The sequence below is a fragment of the Poecile atricapillus genome, chromosome 3 (genome assembly GCF_030490865.1).
Source record: "Poecile atricapillus isolate bPoeAtr1 chromosome 3, bPoeAtr1.hap1, whole genome shotgun sequence".
In the NCBI taxonomy this organism is placed as follows: Eukaryota; Metazoa; Chordata; class Aves; order Passeriformes; family Paridae; genus Poecile; species Poecile atricapillus.
Window position 1 is genome coordinate 49,493,062 of NC_081251.1, and position 17,911 is coordinate 49,510,972.

The window sequence follows — 17,911 nt, forward strand, 5'->3', positions numbered from 1 at the left end:
CTGAAGACAGCCCTGAGGCTCAGCTGCTTCTGTGCCGTTCAGATGCTTCCTCCCCCCATCTCTGCTTCACACACCAGCGTGAAGGAGGCGCTGCGGGCACCAGGCAGAGCAAGGCTGGGATAGGCAAAGTAGCGTCTGCAGACGGACCCCCGAAACAGCGGGGATGATGGGCAGAGCTCGGCTGGGTGCAGCTCCCGCCCCGGTCCCGCCCCGGAGCCCTCCCGCCCCCGGACCCGCAGGGCCATCGCCAGCAGCGGCCGCCAGGGGGCGCGGCCCCGCCCCTCACCGTTCCCAGCCCCACCTCCTGCCCTGGCCCTGGCCCCGCCCTCCCCTTCTCTCGCGCCACGTCATTCGTCGCTCCGCTCCGGAAGCGACGTTGTCCCGCCCGCCGGCCAACGGGTGGCTCGCGTGTGGCGGGTTGAGAGGTGAAAGATCAGGCGGGGCGGCGGGAAGATGGCGGCGCTGGCGGTTGCCGGGCGGGGGACGCGGGCTCCGTGAAGGGATGGCGAGGCGGGCGGCGCGCAGCGGCTGAGGCTCCCCCGCCGCTCCCCCGCGCGCTCCTGTCGGTCGGTCCCATGAGCGGGGCGGGCGGTCTGGCGTGGCGCGCGCTGCACGCGCTGGTGCGCGCCTTGCTCTGCTTGCAGCGCGCGCTACTCGCGTGCCTGCGTGGCCGCGCGGCCGCCGCCGCCGCCACCTCTTGCGCGCTCCTGGCACCCGCCGCCCGCGCGCTCGGGTTCCGCGAGGCGCGCGCGGCCTGGCGGCGGCGGGGATCTGCGCGCGGCGCGGCGGCGCGCGGACGGCAGCGGTGGCGCGCGGACGGGCGCGCCCTGCGGAAGCTGCCGGTGCACGTGGGGCTGGTGGTGACCGAGGATGAGCCGAGCTACGCGGACATGGCCAGTCTGGTCGTGTGGTGTATGGCCGTGGGCATCTCCTACGTCAGCGTCTACGACCATAACGGTGAGCGGCGGCCGCGGTGCCCCAAGTCCCCGTCCCGGGCGGTGCCCGTCCTGGGAGCGCTTCCTGGCGTGGAGCCCGAGGGCCGCGCTGTTCTGGGGTCTTCCCAAGTCCGGTGCTAGCCTCTCTGCTGGCGGCTCCTTTCCCATCCGCTGGAACTGTTTGGCCACTTCAGAGCTTCTGTTCCTGGGGGACCTGGGGGATGGCCCAATGGCCCTTCTGGCCCAGCTCCCGTGTCGCGATGACCCGCGATCCAACCACAGCCTTGGGTTGACAGGAACTGCTGACATCTGAAAGTGTAGGGCGAGGACTGCCAGTAGGGAAGAGCTTTAGGCTACCTGCTCTTATGAGTGCTGTTTATGAGCTAGGGCTGAACCTCCATGAGTGGTTGAATGAAAGTAGCCTTCTATTTTCATGTACTCCTATGTGAAGAAACAGGATAAATGAATGGTTAAACATAAGCATGTATGTCCTGCATGCTGTCTGTATTGTGAAGTTAAATTACGTGATCTGCATTTGGTGCTGCTTGGCATTTGAGTTGACTCTTGAGTTGAGCCAGTGCTTTTGGAAGCTCTGGTGTTTTTTTCATGTCTGCTGTGTGATTTTATTACTGGGTCTCAGGTGTAAGACCAGTGGACTCTGGCTCTTGGAGGTAAGTTGATTCCACGTCACTGACTATCATAAAGATAAACTCAGAGTTTGGATTTCACATACTGTGAGGAAATCATGGAACAAATCTGGCTTCCTCATGCCTATCCTTTCCTAGTGGGGAGTTAAAACCAGCCATATTCAGGGTATTCTTTGGTGAAACTTTCTGTCCAGCAATTGAGAGATGAACTCTAACTTGTATTGGACAAGCTGTCAGTGCAGAAGGGCTAGCAATACATGACATGGACTGTGTCCTGTTTCTGTCCTCTGCAGAGGAAAAAAATCTTCATTCTGAAGATCCCTGTACTCTTGCTGTGAGGGGTGAGACTGTAGGAGACCAGGCTTTAACTTCCAATGGCTGTTTAGAGGTGTCCTGCCGGTCAGGTGAACTGTGTAGATTTATGCCAGGCTACAAGTACAGTTGTCTTCTAGTACTCTTTCAGGAAATGCCCAGCAGTGCATCCCACATAAGTAGGTGAAATCTTTTGTCATCAAATGTGCAAAAGCATCTGAGGTCTACAGGCCTTTCCTCAAGCATAGGCATTTGTGATTTTTTAAAAATTTTTTGCTTTGTTTTAAACCATCACTACTTGTAGTTCTGTTTCATGGTTGATCCTGCCTATGTGATAAAAGACTCAGAAGACTTGACTTTCACTAAATTCTCTAAGACCATTATGAGAAACTGGGCTTAATACCAGTCACTTAGCAGTTTAAACTGACCATCTGTGCAGGGCTGTTGTGGAGCTCAGTTATGTTGTGTTTCAGAGGGAGAACACTTCCTCGTTTGGAAGTCAAAGAAAGAATGATATAAACTATTTGCATAACATCTCAAGCACACAGAGAACAGCACCTTCTGAAAAGTCATTTATATGTTGACAGTTTTTACTCCCAATTTGGAAAGCATTCAACCAGGTGAAATGCTGCAGAGCTAACAGTACCAAGGAAGAGACAGAGTTTCCCTTATAGCTTGAAGAGAGACATTTTTATTGTATGGTTTCTTTAACTTGTGTCAGACCTCAAATAAGCTATGGGCAATATTGCTTAAAATCTTACATATGTGCTTAGATCCTTTTTAGATTCCAGCACTGTGCTCCACAAATTACATGTATGAGAACTGAACTGATGAACAGATCAAGCTGAGAATCATGTTTCTTGGTCGTCTTGGTTTTCATCTTGCTTACTGTGCAACACTGAGGAGGGAGAAGGCACCAGACAATGCTTAGGTAGCCCCTGTTGCTGAGCTCCTGTCTCTCAGTAAGGAACCAGAGGTGTAGCAATGTCTGAAACATTCTTTTTGGAGAACCTGCTGCTGCTTCTCCAGCATGTGTTGAAATTTAGTTTGATCTAAGATTGACTGTTAGAGGACTAAATATGATGACCAGAAATTACAAGGCTTTGTCCCCTGAGGAGCTGATACTCTTAGCAGTTCAGAAAAAAAAAAGAAAGGGTAATTTGCTGCTGTATCCATGTATTGTTTCATTCATTCAAAAGTTACATATGTAAATTGTTCACTTTAGTTCCATGTTGTGATGATGTTATTTTTTGTTTTGGTGTTGGGAATTTTTTTCTTTTGAGTTTGGTTGTTTTTGTTCTAAGTGCAGTTTGTGTGATAAGTGTGGATTTTAATTTTTCATTCTAAAGTTACATGTTAAGAGATTTTGCTGTCACCTCTGAGATCTGAAAATATAGCTATTACCTCATGATTTCAGTATCAAAACACATTTTTCAGTAGCTTGTTCTTCTATTTTTCTCTGATACCAGAGTATGCTAGTTTAACTGCTAGCTTGATCTTCAATTTGTTGGAGCAAAATTGAAGAAGGCAGAGCAACTGAAATGTTTTAAATCTGTGGCTTGTGCCAAACTTCCAGGGTTCATGAGAATAGCCTGCCTTTACACATCATGTTACACACATGTGTTCAGTGGATTGTCCAGGATAGCAGCCACAAGTGCTTTGTGCACAGCTGAGCTTTTTAGACTGACTTCAGTTTCAGAGAGCAGTATATGGTAACTGCTGGTAATAGCACATATGCTGCCTTTCTTTTGGTGCTAAGCTCCTTAGGGTATCTTGATTGAGCATACAACATTTCCATTGTCATTAAGTAGGGTGTTGCAGCTGTTGCTAAATCCAGTGCTCAGTGGTGGTGGAGTCTGTAACTCTCAGCACTAACACTGATAATAGTGAAGGTGAATAAAGTCAGGTACAACTTGTCCTTATCAGTAGCAGGGGATGACCCTTAATTACAGTGTACACTTTTTTCACTCCATATGGTGAGTGGTGCTTTTGGGCTGCTGAGCTACTTCTGTTGAGGGTTTGTGTTCATAAAAATGTACCAACTATTGATTTGTCAGGATCCCCACTAGTGCTGGCTGTGGTGGAGGAGGAAAACTAATTATGAGTGCTCTGGATCACTGTTAGCTGTGGTGAGGTATATGTTTCTTTTCCTTCACTGCATATCTGTATTACTGCGATTCTTTTGACTGCAACAGGAAACTTTGTTTATAAGCATGGGCTTCCATGGTTGCCTTCTATGCAAGAAATAGTATGTCAGTTTCCTGCAGAAGGATTAAATTCAGAACATTTTCATATAGTACTTTAGGTTAATTGCCCCTTCTATAGGAGGAAAGGAAAGCATGAAGTTCTTCACAGAAGTGCTAGATAAGATTTGTTTATAGTAGTGAATTTCTATATTTGTTGCAAAATTGCAAAAGAGAAGGTTGTTAATATATTCTGCAGCATCAAAATAAGTAGCTGCATTCCAGCTGACGCTGTTCTGTTGCAGCAGCTGCACCAGTAACTGTAAAGGTAACTTGGCTGGAGTTGTGCAGGGCTCAGAACTGAGACTTTCTCTGTTGCCTCAGCATGCTTAGGGGCCCAAGGAGGCCTGGCTTTACTGCCCCTGGTGTGTGGAAGCTCTTTCAATTTTCATTGATGTGCAGCATGACAAAGCCATAATAAACTTAATGCTGCTGTGCGCACCTGGGCTAAATAATGCAGACTAAAGTTTCAGGCTTTTGATCAAGAATTTATTTCTGTTGACTTTCGTATTGCCAGTCCTATTACTTGGCAGAAATCCAGCCATTCTTGTCAAGACCTTATATCTGAGGAAATAGTGCAGCGTTGTTGCAGTCAGAAGGCATTGATAATACAATCATATAGTAGCACTTAAAATACTTTCTGGGTAGAAGCCTTTACTAGTGCTATATACTTTAACTTCCTTTTGGTAGTTGTTTGCCATTTGGGAGAGTTTGATTGAGTGTTACTTGTGTGAAGCTTTCCTGATGCAGTTTAGGACAAGTCTGGAGTGTTTTTTGGGAGCTTGCTGAATTTTGGCATACGGGTACTTTGGACTCGTAGATAGACGCTTCAAGCTGAAGGTTTCTTAAAGCCCATAGTGTGACTGTTTTGAAAATTTGGAGTTACTCATCCTGTCTATAGCTTTCTAGAGAACTGCTTTGCTTCTGACTGCTTTTCTCTTAAAAAACTCTTTGGAAGGCTAGAGTATGCAAAAGAAATTATTTCATTAGCCCCAAAGTAGGCTTCTAGTCTCTTCTAGATTACTTGGTAGTTCAGCTGATTTGATCAATGCTTAAAATCTTCTGTGTGTGCAGCGTGTTCATTTTACTGGGCAAGATGATTGTGTTGTGGTTTTATGTCACTGGAACACTTGTGAGATACCAATATCACACAGCATCTGCTGTGGGCCTTCATCCATGTGAAATTTCACATTCCGCAGTTGCATTTTGATGTTGAGTTGAGAGGTGTTCTCAGACCACATTTATTAAAGGGGTAACACTCATCTGTAGAGGTAATCTGCTTAAAGGAATGGAAAATATGAAAGAGGTATAATCTCCTTCAGTTGCTGATGAGCTCCTATTCTCTTAGTGCAGAATGTCCCTCCAAGAAGAATGTGGAAGGAATGGTCACCTGTGAAGTTCTCAGTTCTAAGTCAAATTCTTTGTTTGGTTAGTGCTGTCTTAAATGGCTTTAATCTGACTGAAATTTAAGTGACTTCAGCTACATTCAAAATTGGATTGCTTTTTTTCCTAGACTCTTGGAATAAAGGAGGTAATTGTTGGTAGCTTTCCATATCGTGTGAGGTCCAGTGTAATGGCCATGCTTTCCTCCGTTATCAACCAGCACGATCCAACAGGATGTAGGCTAAAGTTGTTCGTGTATTAAAACGGTTTCTTGCATGTGCATTCTTTGAAGTGGCTTATTATTTCATGTTCTCAAAATGTTAGTACACGATAACAATTACAAGTTCTGATTACTCTTTCCGTGTCAGCACTGCAAAGAAGTTGAGAAAGCAAATAACTGAAATGTTGTGGAGATAGGTTCTTTACTGGACTCCACTTCGGTAAGGTGTTCTCTTGCAAGGAAGAGCTAATTCTTTTTCTGTGTTTTACCGGATTCTGCAGCTTTAAAAAGCAAGGCAATTAAGAATGTGCAACTTTGAGGCGTTATTAAGGGTGTTAGCAGGTGGTGGCTGTGGTAGTCTGGTCAGACAAACAAATGGTTGATATCACTTGGTGTTTCTTCTTCTCTGGCACTTCTTGTTGTGTCAGTTTTTCATTTCCAATTCAAGATCCTTGTCACCTCGACACCTGCTGAACTTGCAATCTCTTAATTACAAACTTAATTTGTCAATATCTAACCCTAAAATACTGCAACACTATGGTTGCAAGCAAAGGGGCATGGCTTGTAGCTGCTGTAAATCTGAGCAAAAGGTGTGTGCCCTGGAAAAGACCTGTGTAATGGAGGACTGCTGCAGGAAGCTGTAACACTCCTGGTTTCCCTCAGCTCTAACAGCAACAAATGACTGACACCATGCTTGCAGCTTGTGTTACAAAAACAAGTAGTATCCCTGAAAACAGCTCACAAATTCTCAGTAATTAAAAGAAACCAGAACGGGAAGTTTTATACTCTTTTGCTTTGGGAATTTTAGTGCTTAAAATACGTGTAATTCTTAGAACACTTCATTTGCAGGAATATGCACATTTGCACCAGCTTGCAAAGGTGCAAGTGTTCTGTCTGAACAAACGTTTCTGCTTTTCAAAACCAGAAAATCTTCTGATAAGAAATAATAGTGACAATTTCATGTTTATGTTCCATATTAGAAATGTGAGTAGTGCTGCATTTTTTTTTCATTTAACAGCAAACAGTTGTTTCTAAAACTTAATAGACCTTTGTCAAACCATAATTTTTTATAATGTTAAAATTATATTATGGACTTGCTTTCACTTGTGTGGAAGACTGTGAACAAAATTGGGGGGTAACAGTGAATCAAGCGTTAAATTTCACTGCCAAGGAACACATAATTCTGTTACTGAGTTGGCCTACTCATGCACTTGTTTGCTATATTTGTCATGTTTAAATTAAGCAGCAGCATCTCCCAGAACTAACTTGGGTGCATTTACAAAGTTAAAAAAAAAATGAGTCTTGTAGATAAATGGGGTTTTGAGTTATTGTAAGGGAAAGGAGAATATAGCTGAGTCACGACCGTGTAAAATTATTGAAGCTGAATATGAATTTGGCCTGTGAACGTTGGATTTGGCAGGACTGTGTTAGCAGTGATGAGCATTCATAAGTCTCTTGTGCTCTGACTGAGAGACACATGTTGAAGGAGTATTCCCAGATGCTGTTGGTTTTTAATTAAGATCTGAGTTAGTCTGAATTTTTACTGCCTTCTGCTGTGCTTCAGGATCTTGTCTTCAGGAAAACTGTGTATGTGTCAAGGTTGGTGGATCAGTGGGAATTTAGGTGTGGAGGCCTTTTCCAAGGAAGACATACTGCAACTATGTGGTACAAATACAGTAGCTTCCTGTTTGTTAAAGCGCTATTCCAAGAGCCATGCAGTCTGCAAGTTTGAGCAGCTGAGGGGGTGGGTGGGATAAATGAGCTGAATAGAAGGGTGATTCTCAGATAAATCTTAAGAACACGTTTATTTAGCAAGTCTTCTGTATCTGTTGTGTGTGTTAAGAACCTTCACTTTGGAGCTGGACTAATTCCATTATCTGATGTCTTTTTTTACTGAGAAGCAAGCACCTTGGTCAGTTATTCTACTTGTTGTCCTCAATGTCTTAATTTACTTCAGAGCTGGAGTGTGGAATCTTAGATTAGTTCTTCCAGTCTTTGTCAGGAGTAGGCAAAAACCTTTCATGAGAAGGGATTTGATATCATTAGTGTTGGGTGGAAAAGGGGAAGAAGAGCAGCAGCTTATTTCCCAGGTTGGGAGCCTTTCATAATTATGTCACATGTTTGTCTGGATATTGAACATAGTTTTATTTCTCATGTCTAAAACTGTATGGAAATCAAGTGACTTTTAAAGGTGAGTCACATGCAGCCTTGTACAGATTTTCCTTGAAGAGGGTGCAGGATTAGCAATTGCAGTGGCTGCACTGCTGCTGACCTTGGGAGTAAGGAAGACAATCTGTGCTAACCCCGGCACAAAACAGACTAAGCCAGAGTTGTATGAAACAATATTATTTAAAGAAGCATTCTCAATTTCTGTTATGTATAAGTATACCCCAGAAAGCAGGAGCACAAAGAGCAACAATTTAACTTTAGTTTAAACTTAGTGAAAGTATTCTAACGCACTTTTTTCCGTAGAGGTTTGTGCCTTACCACAACTTGCTTTTCCATAAACACGTGAAATTGATTATAAGCATCACTAACACTTCTGTAATCAAATAGTTTATTTTTACGGGCAGTATCCAGGATGAGTGGAAAAATACTTGGCCACCTATTAAAACCTCTGATGAAGCCTGTAGAAAAGTTCTAATTTGTTAGGGCTAAAGGCTAGCATATTAAATAAATTCATTGTATCACTTCATATGGCAAACTAACTCCTAGTGTATTAGGGTCTTAATCCAGTTATACAGTTTGACCAATGTGGGAACTGCTGTAGCAGTTCCAGATCCTATAGTCAGGTTGTGGTACTGAATCCTAAGCCTGATCATGAAATTGTGTGTCTTACATTGTCTTTTGCACTGTCTGTATTTACTAATTTGTGGGCATTTTTAGACTGGTCAACAGAAGTGTTTGACATAAGATTTCTGAATGAAGCTCAGTAAAAACCTCTGAATACATGTGATAAAAGGATTATGCAGTTCCTGAGTGAATACGCCTAGCCATGCTTTTGGATGGTAAATATTTAAGCTGTATTATTTAGATTTTGCTGTGGCATTTAATTAGAAATAATAGAATTATGTTTCTCAAAACCTAGAATTTATTTTAGTACAGGAATCCAAGTATGTTTGAAGCAGGCTTTTGTGAGTTCCTGTATTCAAAATGTGTCTAACTTAAATATGTCAGTATAAAAAAGCATTGGGGACTGCATGAACTCCTTGAAACATACAGCTTGTGAAATTCTCTTATTAGGAAATCCAAGCTTTTGGATGTCTTAAGAGTGGGCAGTTACTGAGATCTGAAATGCTGATTTAGTGGTGATTTGCTTTGCTAGCCTGCAGCCTTAGGGATGTGGCAATAAGTAGTAGGAGACTAAAGCAGTGTGGGCATTAAAGAAATTTGGTGTTTATCTGGCTTGGTCATTCTTTGCTGATTATTGCTTTCTCTATTTCTAGGCTACTAAGGACAATGAAGTAAGTCTTAGGCTATCCCTTACGCAGTTGCAAGTTGCTGCTTAAATCAGGCTGGGTGAAAGAAAAACAAAAGCAAATGATTTGTCTTTCCAAGGTCACTCAAATTAGTCATGTGCAGTAGCATTCACTTTGAATTCTTATCTGCACTTGTGAACTCCAGTCTGAAACCAGTACTGACTAGTTTTTTCTGCTTGTCTAGTGTCAGATTTATTTTGTAACATCCCTTACAGGAGTTGGCTGACATGCAGTGTTGGTTTTTTTTTTAAAGGTATTTTCAAGAGAAATAATTCAAGATTAATGGATGAAATTTTAAAACAGCAGCAAGAACTCTTGGGACTAGATTGCTCCAAGTACACCGTGGAATTTGCAAATCACGACAAAACTGGTCAAGGTAAGATGAACTACAAGAGGGGCTTGGTATGCCTCTGAATACCTATATATCAATGATAAATCTCCTATGTACTGTGACCTTTTTCTTCATTAAGAACTGATTATCAGAAAACCTGCAGTCTTCCTGGTCTAGTATTAAACTTCCATTGTGCTTTTTTGTTGTTAACTAACAGCAAAGCATTGATCTCTCCTTGCTGTAATAATCATTACGGAGTGGTCTGATCTTTCCTTCAGCCTGACTGTTGTGCCACAACCCCTTCAATGCATCAGTGTGGCTCCTCTCCCCACTGTTTCAGTGAAATTAATTCTTTTGGTGAGAGTTGAAAAAGCATTGGAGTGTAAGGGGACTAATGTGTGTGCTTCCATCTTTCCAAACATACACCTCAAAGTGGGAAGGAGAAAGGGAAAGAACAAGACTGCTGGTTGTCATGGCAAGGTATAATACCATCAGGAAGGTAAAGGGCACAAGTTGAAAAAATAAATTTGGTAATAATACCTTTTGCACGTAGTTAGATGTGGAAAGCAGGAGTAGGTTTCAAGGTTGATGTTCCTTATACAGTAATATCTGCTGTAAGTACTCATTTGCATATCTGCTGCCTAAGACAAATCCTAGAAGTCTATTCAAAATATAATAAATCACAGGCATGTATTTGAATCAGGCCGTTGTCTTAAAGGGATGAGCTGATATAGCTCTCCTAACTATGACTCATAATATTTAAGTAGGTCTTATAAAGAAATACCTAAACAAGGCTTATGTTTTAAGATCATCATAGTTCAAAGACTTACAAAAAGACTGCACAAGTTGTGGTACATTTAGCTGCATTTAAAATGTTGCTTGCAAGTTTTTCCTCTCCTGTGAGACCTGACCAGATACCAAAATCCTTTGTGCCAATTTTCCAGTATACAGTATAATATTGTAACATGAACTTGTGTTATGAACAACTTAGCTTAAGATGCTAGCATTTATGTGGAAGAACCCGGTTTCATGCTATTTTTTTTCTTCCTGTGAAGGTTGAAATAACCAGCAGAAAATGGGGTAGACAGGCTATTAATGTCTTAAACTCCAGCATACTTAGCTACACTTACCTAAGTTGGGATATTTATGTTCACACCAAACAAACTACTGAAAGACTTCTCAGACTTGCTGATGTAAAGAGTGCATTTAAATCTCAGGAACCTTTTGTGCTGGAAACTGTGAAAAGCAGAGGTGTTTGCTGTTCTCTTTTTAAACTCTTCATTCTTTTTTAGGAGCCTTCACAGTCAGATCAGATGCTTCATGTTTTCAACTAACAAACTGACATCTATCCAGTTTATTATTATCTGCAACTTTTCACTTCTGAAAAACAAAATTATAAGTATTATATTTAGGCATACGGTTAAATATTTTTTTAATGTAGGACATTTGATGCGAATTTGCAAATCAAACAATATTAAGGAACAAATATTTTCATTATTGGGGCTTTGGCTAGATGAACTGAGGGGTTTTAGGTGTTCTTATGAATCTTGACTGTGCTGTGTGGTCCTTTGCAGTCAGGTTCCACAGTTTTAAGAAATGTTATTTTTAAGTATCTGGTTATAACTATCGTAAGTTTGGTTTCAGCCTAAAGTGTTGACACTTTGGTGTTTAACCCACTTAATTTCAAGCCAGCTTCAAGTCAGTTTCTGTGACCTTCAGCTTCATTGGCAAGTTTACCTCTTAGGTATCTTACCAGAACTGACAATGATGCAAGTCATGTAGTATGGGAAGGCTCTTACCTCTCAATAGTGTAGAATTAAGATAATTATTGTTGTGAAATGTCCTCTTTAAGTCACACATATAATTACAGATGAATTCTGGATTATTATCTTGTTCCAAGCTTCAGTGTAGAAATCTTAGATGCTTACTGTAACTCTTGCATCAAGATGCTGTGATCAGATTGAGAGAGGCCCCCAGCTTAATCATTATGTCATTCAAATGTACACAGTAGCTGTTAAAAACACCTTCCTCTTCTAGGGTAGAAATTAGTTTGTTGGGTAATTTTTCTTTCTCTGAACCTCTTTAAGTTACTATCCAAGCACCTTTCTTCTTAGTACTTTGCCTGACAGCATAAGAACCAATCCAGATTTCCTGGAAAAATACATTTCACGGCTGAATTAAACCCCTTTTCACAAGACTTCTCAAAGCAGTTGTCTTAAGCTTGTGTTTTAGTAACACAGCAAATCCAGAAAACTCTTACTTCTCTAAGAGACAGGTGAGGTATATCTGTGACTAGTTGTAATATACAAATTAAACTACAAGTTACTCTTCACTGTATCTGTGACTAAAGCACATGCAAAACATTTACATTTCTGTTGCTTTTAAACTATGTTTTGTACTTTCAGTTTTAAATTGCCAATCTACATTGAAGGTGCTGTCTCCAGAAGATGGAAAAGCAGACATAGTCAAAGCTGCTCAGAACTTCTGTCAGTTGGTAGCACAGCAGCAAAGAACACATTCAGACCTGGATGTGAATATGTTAGACAACTTATTAAGTAGTAAGTATAATATGGAGGGGAAAGAGGACTCAATTAATAACAATTTGGATACTAGTATACTTATTGCTTGGAATGTATGCATTTTGATGCTTAGTCTATTAGAGTAAGTTATGATTATTGCTTTTAGGTTTCTGTTACGAATTTCTTACTTGTTTATTGCCTCTTGAGCTGTTTTTTTAAGCAGAAAAAGTCTTTAGCAGAAATCATAAGCTAGATTGCAGTTTTGGCTTTTCAGAGTTTACATCCTCTGTGGTATGTTCTGCAGTGAGCTTTTTGAGAAAGTACTGTCGGGATTACCTAAAACTAGGCTATTCTAACTTAGGTTAACTACCTGCAAGTTGCAAGCTGCAAACATGGATGGGCAGAGTCTTTCCCAGATCTAGTTACAGTGATTAAAGCTGTTCCTGCCGCCTGACTACTACTAGTAGTGGAAATGATACAGTACTTGCTGTTCTCTTGCTGCTGTATAACGCACACTAGCTTAGTTGTCTTCATTACTAATTCATGCAGATTACTGACTCTGCAGTGAGATGTGTGGCTACATGCAATAGCTGCGAAAAGAGCAGGACTGCCCTAATACCACACCTGGGAGAAGAAGTTTAGAATTAGCATCCACTTTTCTAGTGGTGCTATGGAGCTGTAATGAGTTGCTTAGCTTGCCTAGGTGATATGTGCATGTTAGTTGCAGCAGTAATTAGCTCGGCAGGGTTCAGGTTTCAGATTGCACGCTTGAACTTTGATGTCTTTTAGCATGTTACTGTAGTGTGGTTCCCATTAATTGGACTTTAGAGACTGGTTTTTTTCATGTGGGTGGTCAGCTGAATTGTTCTGTGGATGGACCCCCATGGCAGTTTGGCCACTTCAAACTGAATTCCATCCCTGTAGGAATTGCATCCTCCTATAATGGAACTATTGAATGTATTTAATAAGGCACCTGAAGAAGAACTTGGGACATCTATTCTGTTATACCCCAAAGGCAATTAAAGGAAATTAACAATCTCTTCTTCAGAACAGTTGCTAATCTAATGGAGAACCAGTGACAATTGTTACCTGTTGTATGTATTTTGGCCAGTGATCCTTAACCGGAGCTTTTCAAACTTGTTGGGGATCTCCAGTCTGGATATATTAAAAGTATTAGGTCCAATCTTTAAATCAGCAGATACCTTTTTTAAATATTGCATGCAGGCTGAGCACAGAAAGATTTAATCTGTCAAAATGATGAAGTTTGAAACAAGCTGCTTCATGTATTTGGCTAATAATTAAGGATAATATCTATAACTAGTGTGCTACTTATTAATTTGTTTACTTAATGTTTAGGACATTGTTGGAGGTAAAGTATTCTTTCATGACTTATTTAGCAGCAGCTTTTGAAATTTTGTTTTACCTGTAGGCAAATTTAGTTTGGGTGCATTTTTAATGGAACAGTATTGAAAGTAATCATCTGTGCATTACTGAATTGAGAGCATGTTTTGAAAAGCAATACTTGAACAGTTATATTCTGAGAGTTTGCATTCATAGTGTCTTATGTAAATCTCTGGAGTTTTACATTTTTATTTAAATACCTGTTAATGTAGTTTTTAAACTTTTTGTTCATGTTTAGGGTGCAGTTATTGAAGCCTAGTCCTAAAATGGTATGATTCTAGCTTGTCATGTGGCTTTTCTTGTTCTTAATTCAGTTGTGCACTTAATTCTTATAGCTTGAGTTTTCTGCAGTGTAAGAGTACTTTCTTCTGAGCAGTGCCTCAGCTAACCAGCTTGTTTTCAGAAAAGTAGGTGCCAGCTGCATTTTAATATTGTCTCTGCTTGCTGTCTGTCTCCTTTCCAGCAAAGAACATGACTATCAATTAAGGCTACTCAAGTTGCCCAGTAAAATCTATGTGGAGAAGAGTAGAGTTATAAGTTCTAAAATTCCTTTATGTTCCCCTTGCAGAGCTCCTGACCTAGCAGGGATGTTGCCAGATTGCCGTCCTTTGAGTGTGCAAGTCTTTTGGCTTCCTTAGTCTTTTAAAGTCTGCTCCCAAATCCTTGTATCTTGCATGTGCTAAACTTGACTCTAGCACTCTGTAACTCTAGCAGCTCTGAGGGAGCTTCCACATGTAAATTATCTGTAGCTCTGCTACGTTTAGGTAGACAAATGGATTCAGAGTGGAAAGTACATTACTGTGTTGTTTAGTAGGCTGTTCTGGCAGTAATACTATGGTGTGCATTTTAATTTTCCTTCAGATAGGAAATGTTAGCATTAACTGGGCTCTCTGAAGGTCTTTTCCTGTTTGAAAAGCCATTGCAGTGTTGAAGTTCTTGCCACTGTACCAGCTGAGGAGTACTCAGCTACTGAATCAGCTGATGAGTAAAGCTGTGCACTTCCTCCAGAGTCCCCACTTCTAAATATTCACAGCTTCCCTGCAAAGCCCTTTCATACTAACATGCTAGCTTCTGAATGCGTAAGTGGCTTTTGCTTTGCAATTTTTTTCTTAACTTGGAGATAAGATTTGGACTGTGGCATAAGACACTCCTATATAAAAACGTCATCCTTCCTTTGAAATGCACATGCCTGGGAAAATAGCTTCTTTACCTCTGATAAAAGGTATCACTATTGTGGTGATGCTGTGGGGAGGGAGGATGTGAACTTTTTAAAAAATTTCCAGGTTCAGTTTCAAAACCTGGGTAGAGCAAAATCTGACCTCAGTTTCCTTTTCTGTTATTCCCGAAGCTAAGTTTCTCTACAACTAATCTGAAAATTTTAAAACGCTCTTGTGTAGTGGTTTGTTGTTTTTTTTTAATTCAAGAAAATGAGGAAAGAATTGAGAAGTAACATTGAAAGTCTGGAGCAGGTATTTAAACTTTATCTGCTAAAGGTAGTCATTACCCACTACAGGCACTCTTGCATTTAACCTGCAGAATTGATGGATAGTGGAAGGAGTGACAAGAAATTACCTGCAATAATCATGACTAATTGCAGCATTATAGCAAAATAGGGTTATGATTGCTAGAATGCTTTTCCAATGAGCTAGGTAGGTGCAAGAGGAACAGTTTAGCTTCTTGGGTCCCCTTGGGGTGCTCTGCTGGTTTTCACATGTTGCTCTAATCAACTTGCTAGAATTAGCAGGGAAAGCTGGACTCAGACTACTCATTCTAAGCCTATTTCCTGTGTGTCAATTTTAGCCTGGAGTAGCTTAGGCACTACAGAAGTATACGGAAGGGAGACAGAGGTAGTGGTGTGTGGTCCCTAATTGTCTTCAGCCTCAGAAGATGAGTAGGATGATTTCATGAGGGAAAGAACTGGCTGGGATTTTAAGGTATGGGTAGTGAGAGTGTAGGCACCTAGTGGAATTCATCGATATTGTCTATCTCTGCCCTAGAATGTGTCAGGTTGTCCACATAGTAACAGAAAGAGGCACACTACTCTATTCTTCCTCATTCATCTAACCAGAAAGATGCCAGCTGCAATAGTTTCCTTGAAATTTTATCGTAAGTTGTTTTTAAAATTTTATTGTCTAGTCTCATACTGAGAGAGACAAATCATCTAACAAGGTGTTTTTGTTTTTTTATTGATGGTCTGTAGTACCAAGGTGTTCTTCAGTGAAACTTAAGCTTAATAGTCCTTTTACTCTGCTTGACTGCAGCTCCACATAGTTAAGTAAGTACTGTAGTAGGCAGATTCAGGGTATAGCATGTTCTGTGCTACTAAAATGGAGTTTGCCAAGGCAAAACTAGAACAAGTCAGATAAAACAGGATTGTTTTATCTGATTGCTGTTACTGAAAATAATGTAACTATTGCTGTTACTTCCATAGAAAGTCTTTGAAAACTAGCTGACATACAAATAACAGTCCAGCTGGGCCTGCAGTGGCTGCCTAAGCTTTTGCTCAGTTGGTCTTTCAGGTGTTGCAAGACCAGTCTGTCCTCTTGGGCTTTTAATTGTTAACTTGTCCTTGGGACCTTCATTTTTTTAAAAAAATGGCATTTAGTAAAAAAGCAGATTGACTTAATGTTTAGAGCTGAAACAAGTCCTCTGAAGAATTTAATAAAACCTAGTGTAACTTGTTATTACAGGTACAAATGGATTTCCTGATCCTGATTTAGTCTTGAAGTTTGGTCCTGTGGACAGCACATTAGGATTCCTTCCATGGCACATCAGACTGACAGAAATCATGTGAGTTGCTTATAAATGTGAAACACACTGGATTGAAAAATGTCTAGCTAACCATTAAGACATAACTTATGGAACTGGCCAGAAGAGGAGATCCAGCTAAACAAGTATCTGGAGATTAATTTGAGGGTATTTTACAATTATTAAATGAGACCTGTTAAAAATTTATTGTTGGTTTTTTAGCCCTGACTAGGCAAGAGCAGGCTTCATGCCTCAGGTTTAAGGAACAACTTATGTCTCCATCTAGGCTGTGGTCCAGTCCCATTTGGCAGTGTTCCTTACATCACTCTTGGTTTTCTGTGGCTTACAGATTCCTGACAGGGAAACTAAGGATGTAAGGGAAACAGGTTAATACAAGAATATCACACCTTTGGATTACTTTTCAATTTTAGTGATAACTGAACTGACTAGATTTGCTGAACTCCTTAAATCCGAGAGCGTTTATAACGCACTGAAATGTGCGGGCACACCTGTGCTGCTCCGGCTTTTCTCTGGTTTGAAGGGCCCTGTGTGCTTTAATGGGAGGCTTTGGTTTAGAGTGACTGGTTTAGTTGTTAGAGTTGAGTGATAGTAACCATGTTGAGAACAACTTCACAAGGTTATTCAGATAGTAGCTTGCTTTTAGTGATAATCCTGAGTGGCTGTATGAATAGTATGGTGTTTATAAAAGCTAATTTTAATGTTTCTAACTTGCTTTCTCAGTTCTTTGCCTTCCCACCTAAACATCAGCTATGAAGACTTTTTCTCTGCCCTCCATCACTATGCAGCCTGTGAGCAACGCTGGGGAAAGTGACTTCGGGCTGAGTGCATGGAGTTAGGCTTTCTGTGGGAAGGAATTGATGTCTGTTTACAAGCATCTGCGACCCATAAGTCTGGTTCATAGTCCTTTCTTAATTTATCAAAAAAATTCAATAAAGTGTCTTACCTTTCTAGAGAGTCTGTGTGAATGCGTGAGAATCTGTGGGGAGGGGAATTCACAGATTTCCTCTTTGAAAAAGACAATTACTAAAACAAAGCTGAATTGCCCTCACTTTGACATTCAAGTGTCAAAATGAACGTGCAAGAATTAAGTGTTGTAAAATCTACAGGACAATGTAAATAGGAGTTCTGTGCCCTGAAGGTCCTTAAAACCAAAAAAGAACTCCCATCTTTGTTTCTTAATTCTTCATGGTCAGGCATTTCAGAGCTAATGGTTTATCTTCAGATATATTTCCTATGTAATATGTGAATTCTAGAGAAGCTGATTTGGTTAACTGAAAATAGGGACTGCAACTTGGCTGGGATGACTAAGCCAGCTGTAGGTGTTAAGGTCTAGAAATACTAAGATTCCATAAAAAGAGATGAAAGCTTCTATGGTAAGTGGAATAGGCAGTCTGTATTGCACTATCCAGGTTTTTTGTTTGTTTGTTTGTTTTGTTTGTTTGTGTTTTTTTAAGTGGTGGAATGGAAGTATTTCTACAGCCCTGAGTGAATGCAGCATCTCTCAGTATCAGGTCAGTTTTCCGTTGGGAATAAGCATAAACAGTACTATGTATTGTTTGTATACCTGTTCTCCTCATAACATGCTCACATAAGGTAACAAGCAGGATGAGGCTCCGGCATCGTTTGATGAAAGGTTTGAAAATGGGCTGAGTCAGCTACCATGGCTAAATGT

The 17,911-nt window shown here is 40.9% G+C and overlaps 1 protein-coding gene across 1 annotated transcript; it reads left to right on the top strand.

The window, feature by feature from the left end:
• The first annotated feature begins 374 nt into the window (after positions 1 to 374).
• NUS1 (NUS1 dehydrodolichyl diphosphate synthase subunit) lies at positions 375 to 17,193 on the top strand. Its single transcript, XM_058836060.1, has 5 exons — positions 375 to 957; positions 9,473 to 9,595; positions 11,956 to 12,108; positions 16,161 to 16,260; positions 16,960 to 17,193. The coding sequence occupies exons 1-5, from the start codon at positions 576 to 578 to the stop codon at positions 17,048 to 17,050; spliced, it is 849 nt and encodes a 282-aa protein (XP_058692043.1). The 5' UTR covers positions 375 to 575; the 3' UTR covers positions 17,051 to 17,193.
• Positions 17,194 to 17,911: the final 718 nt, after the last annotated feature.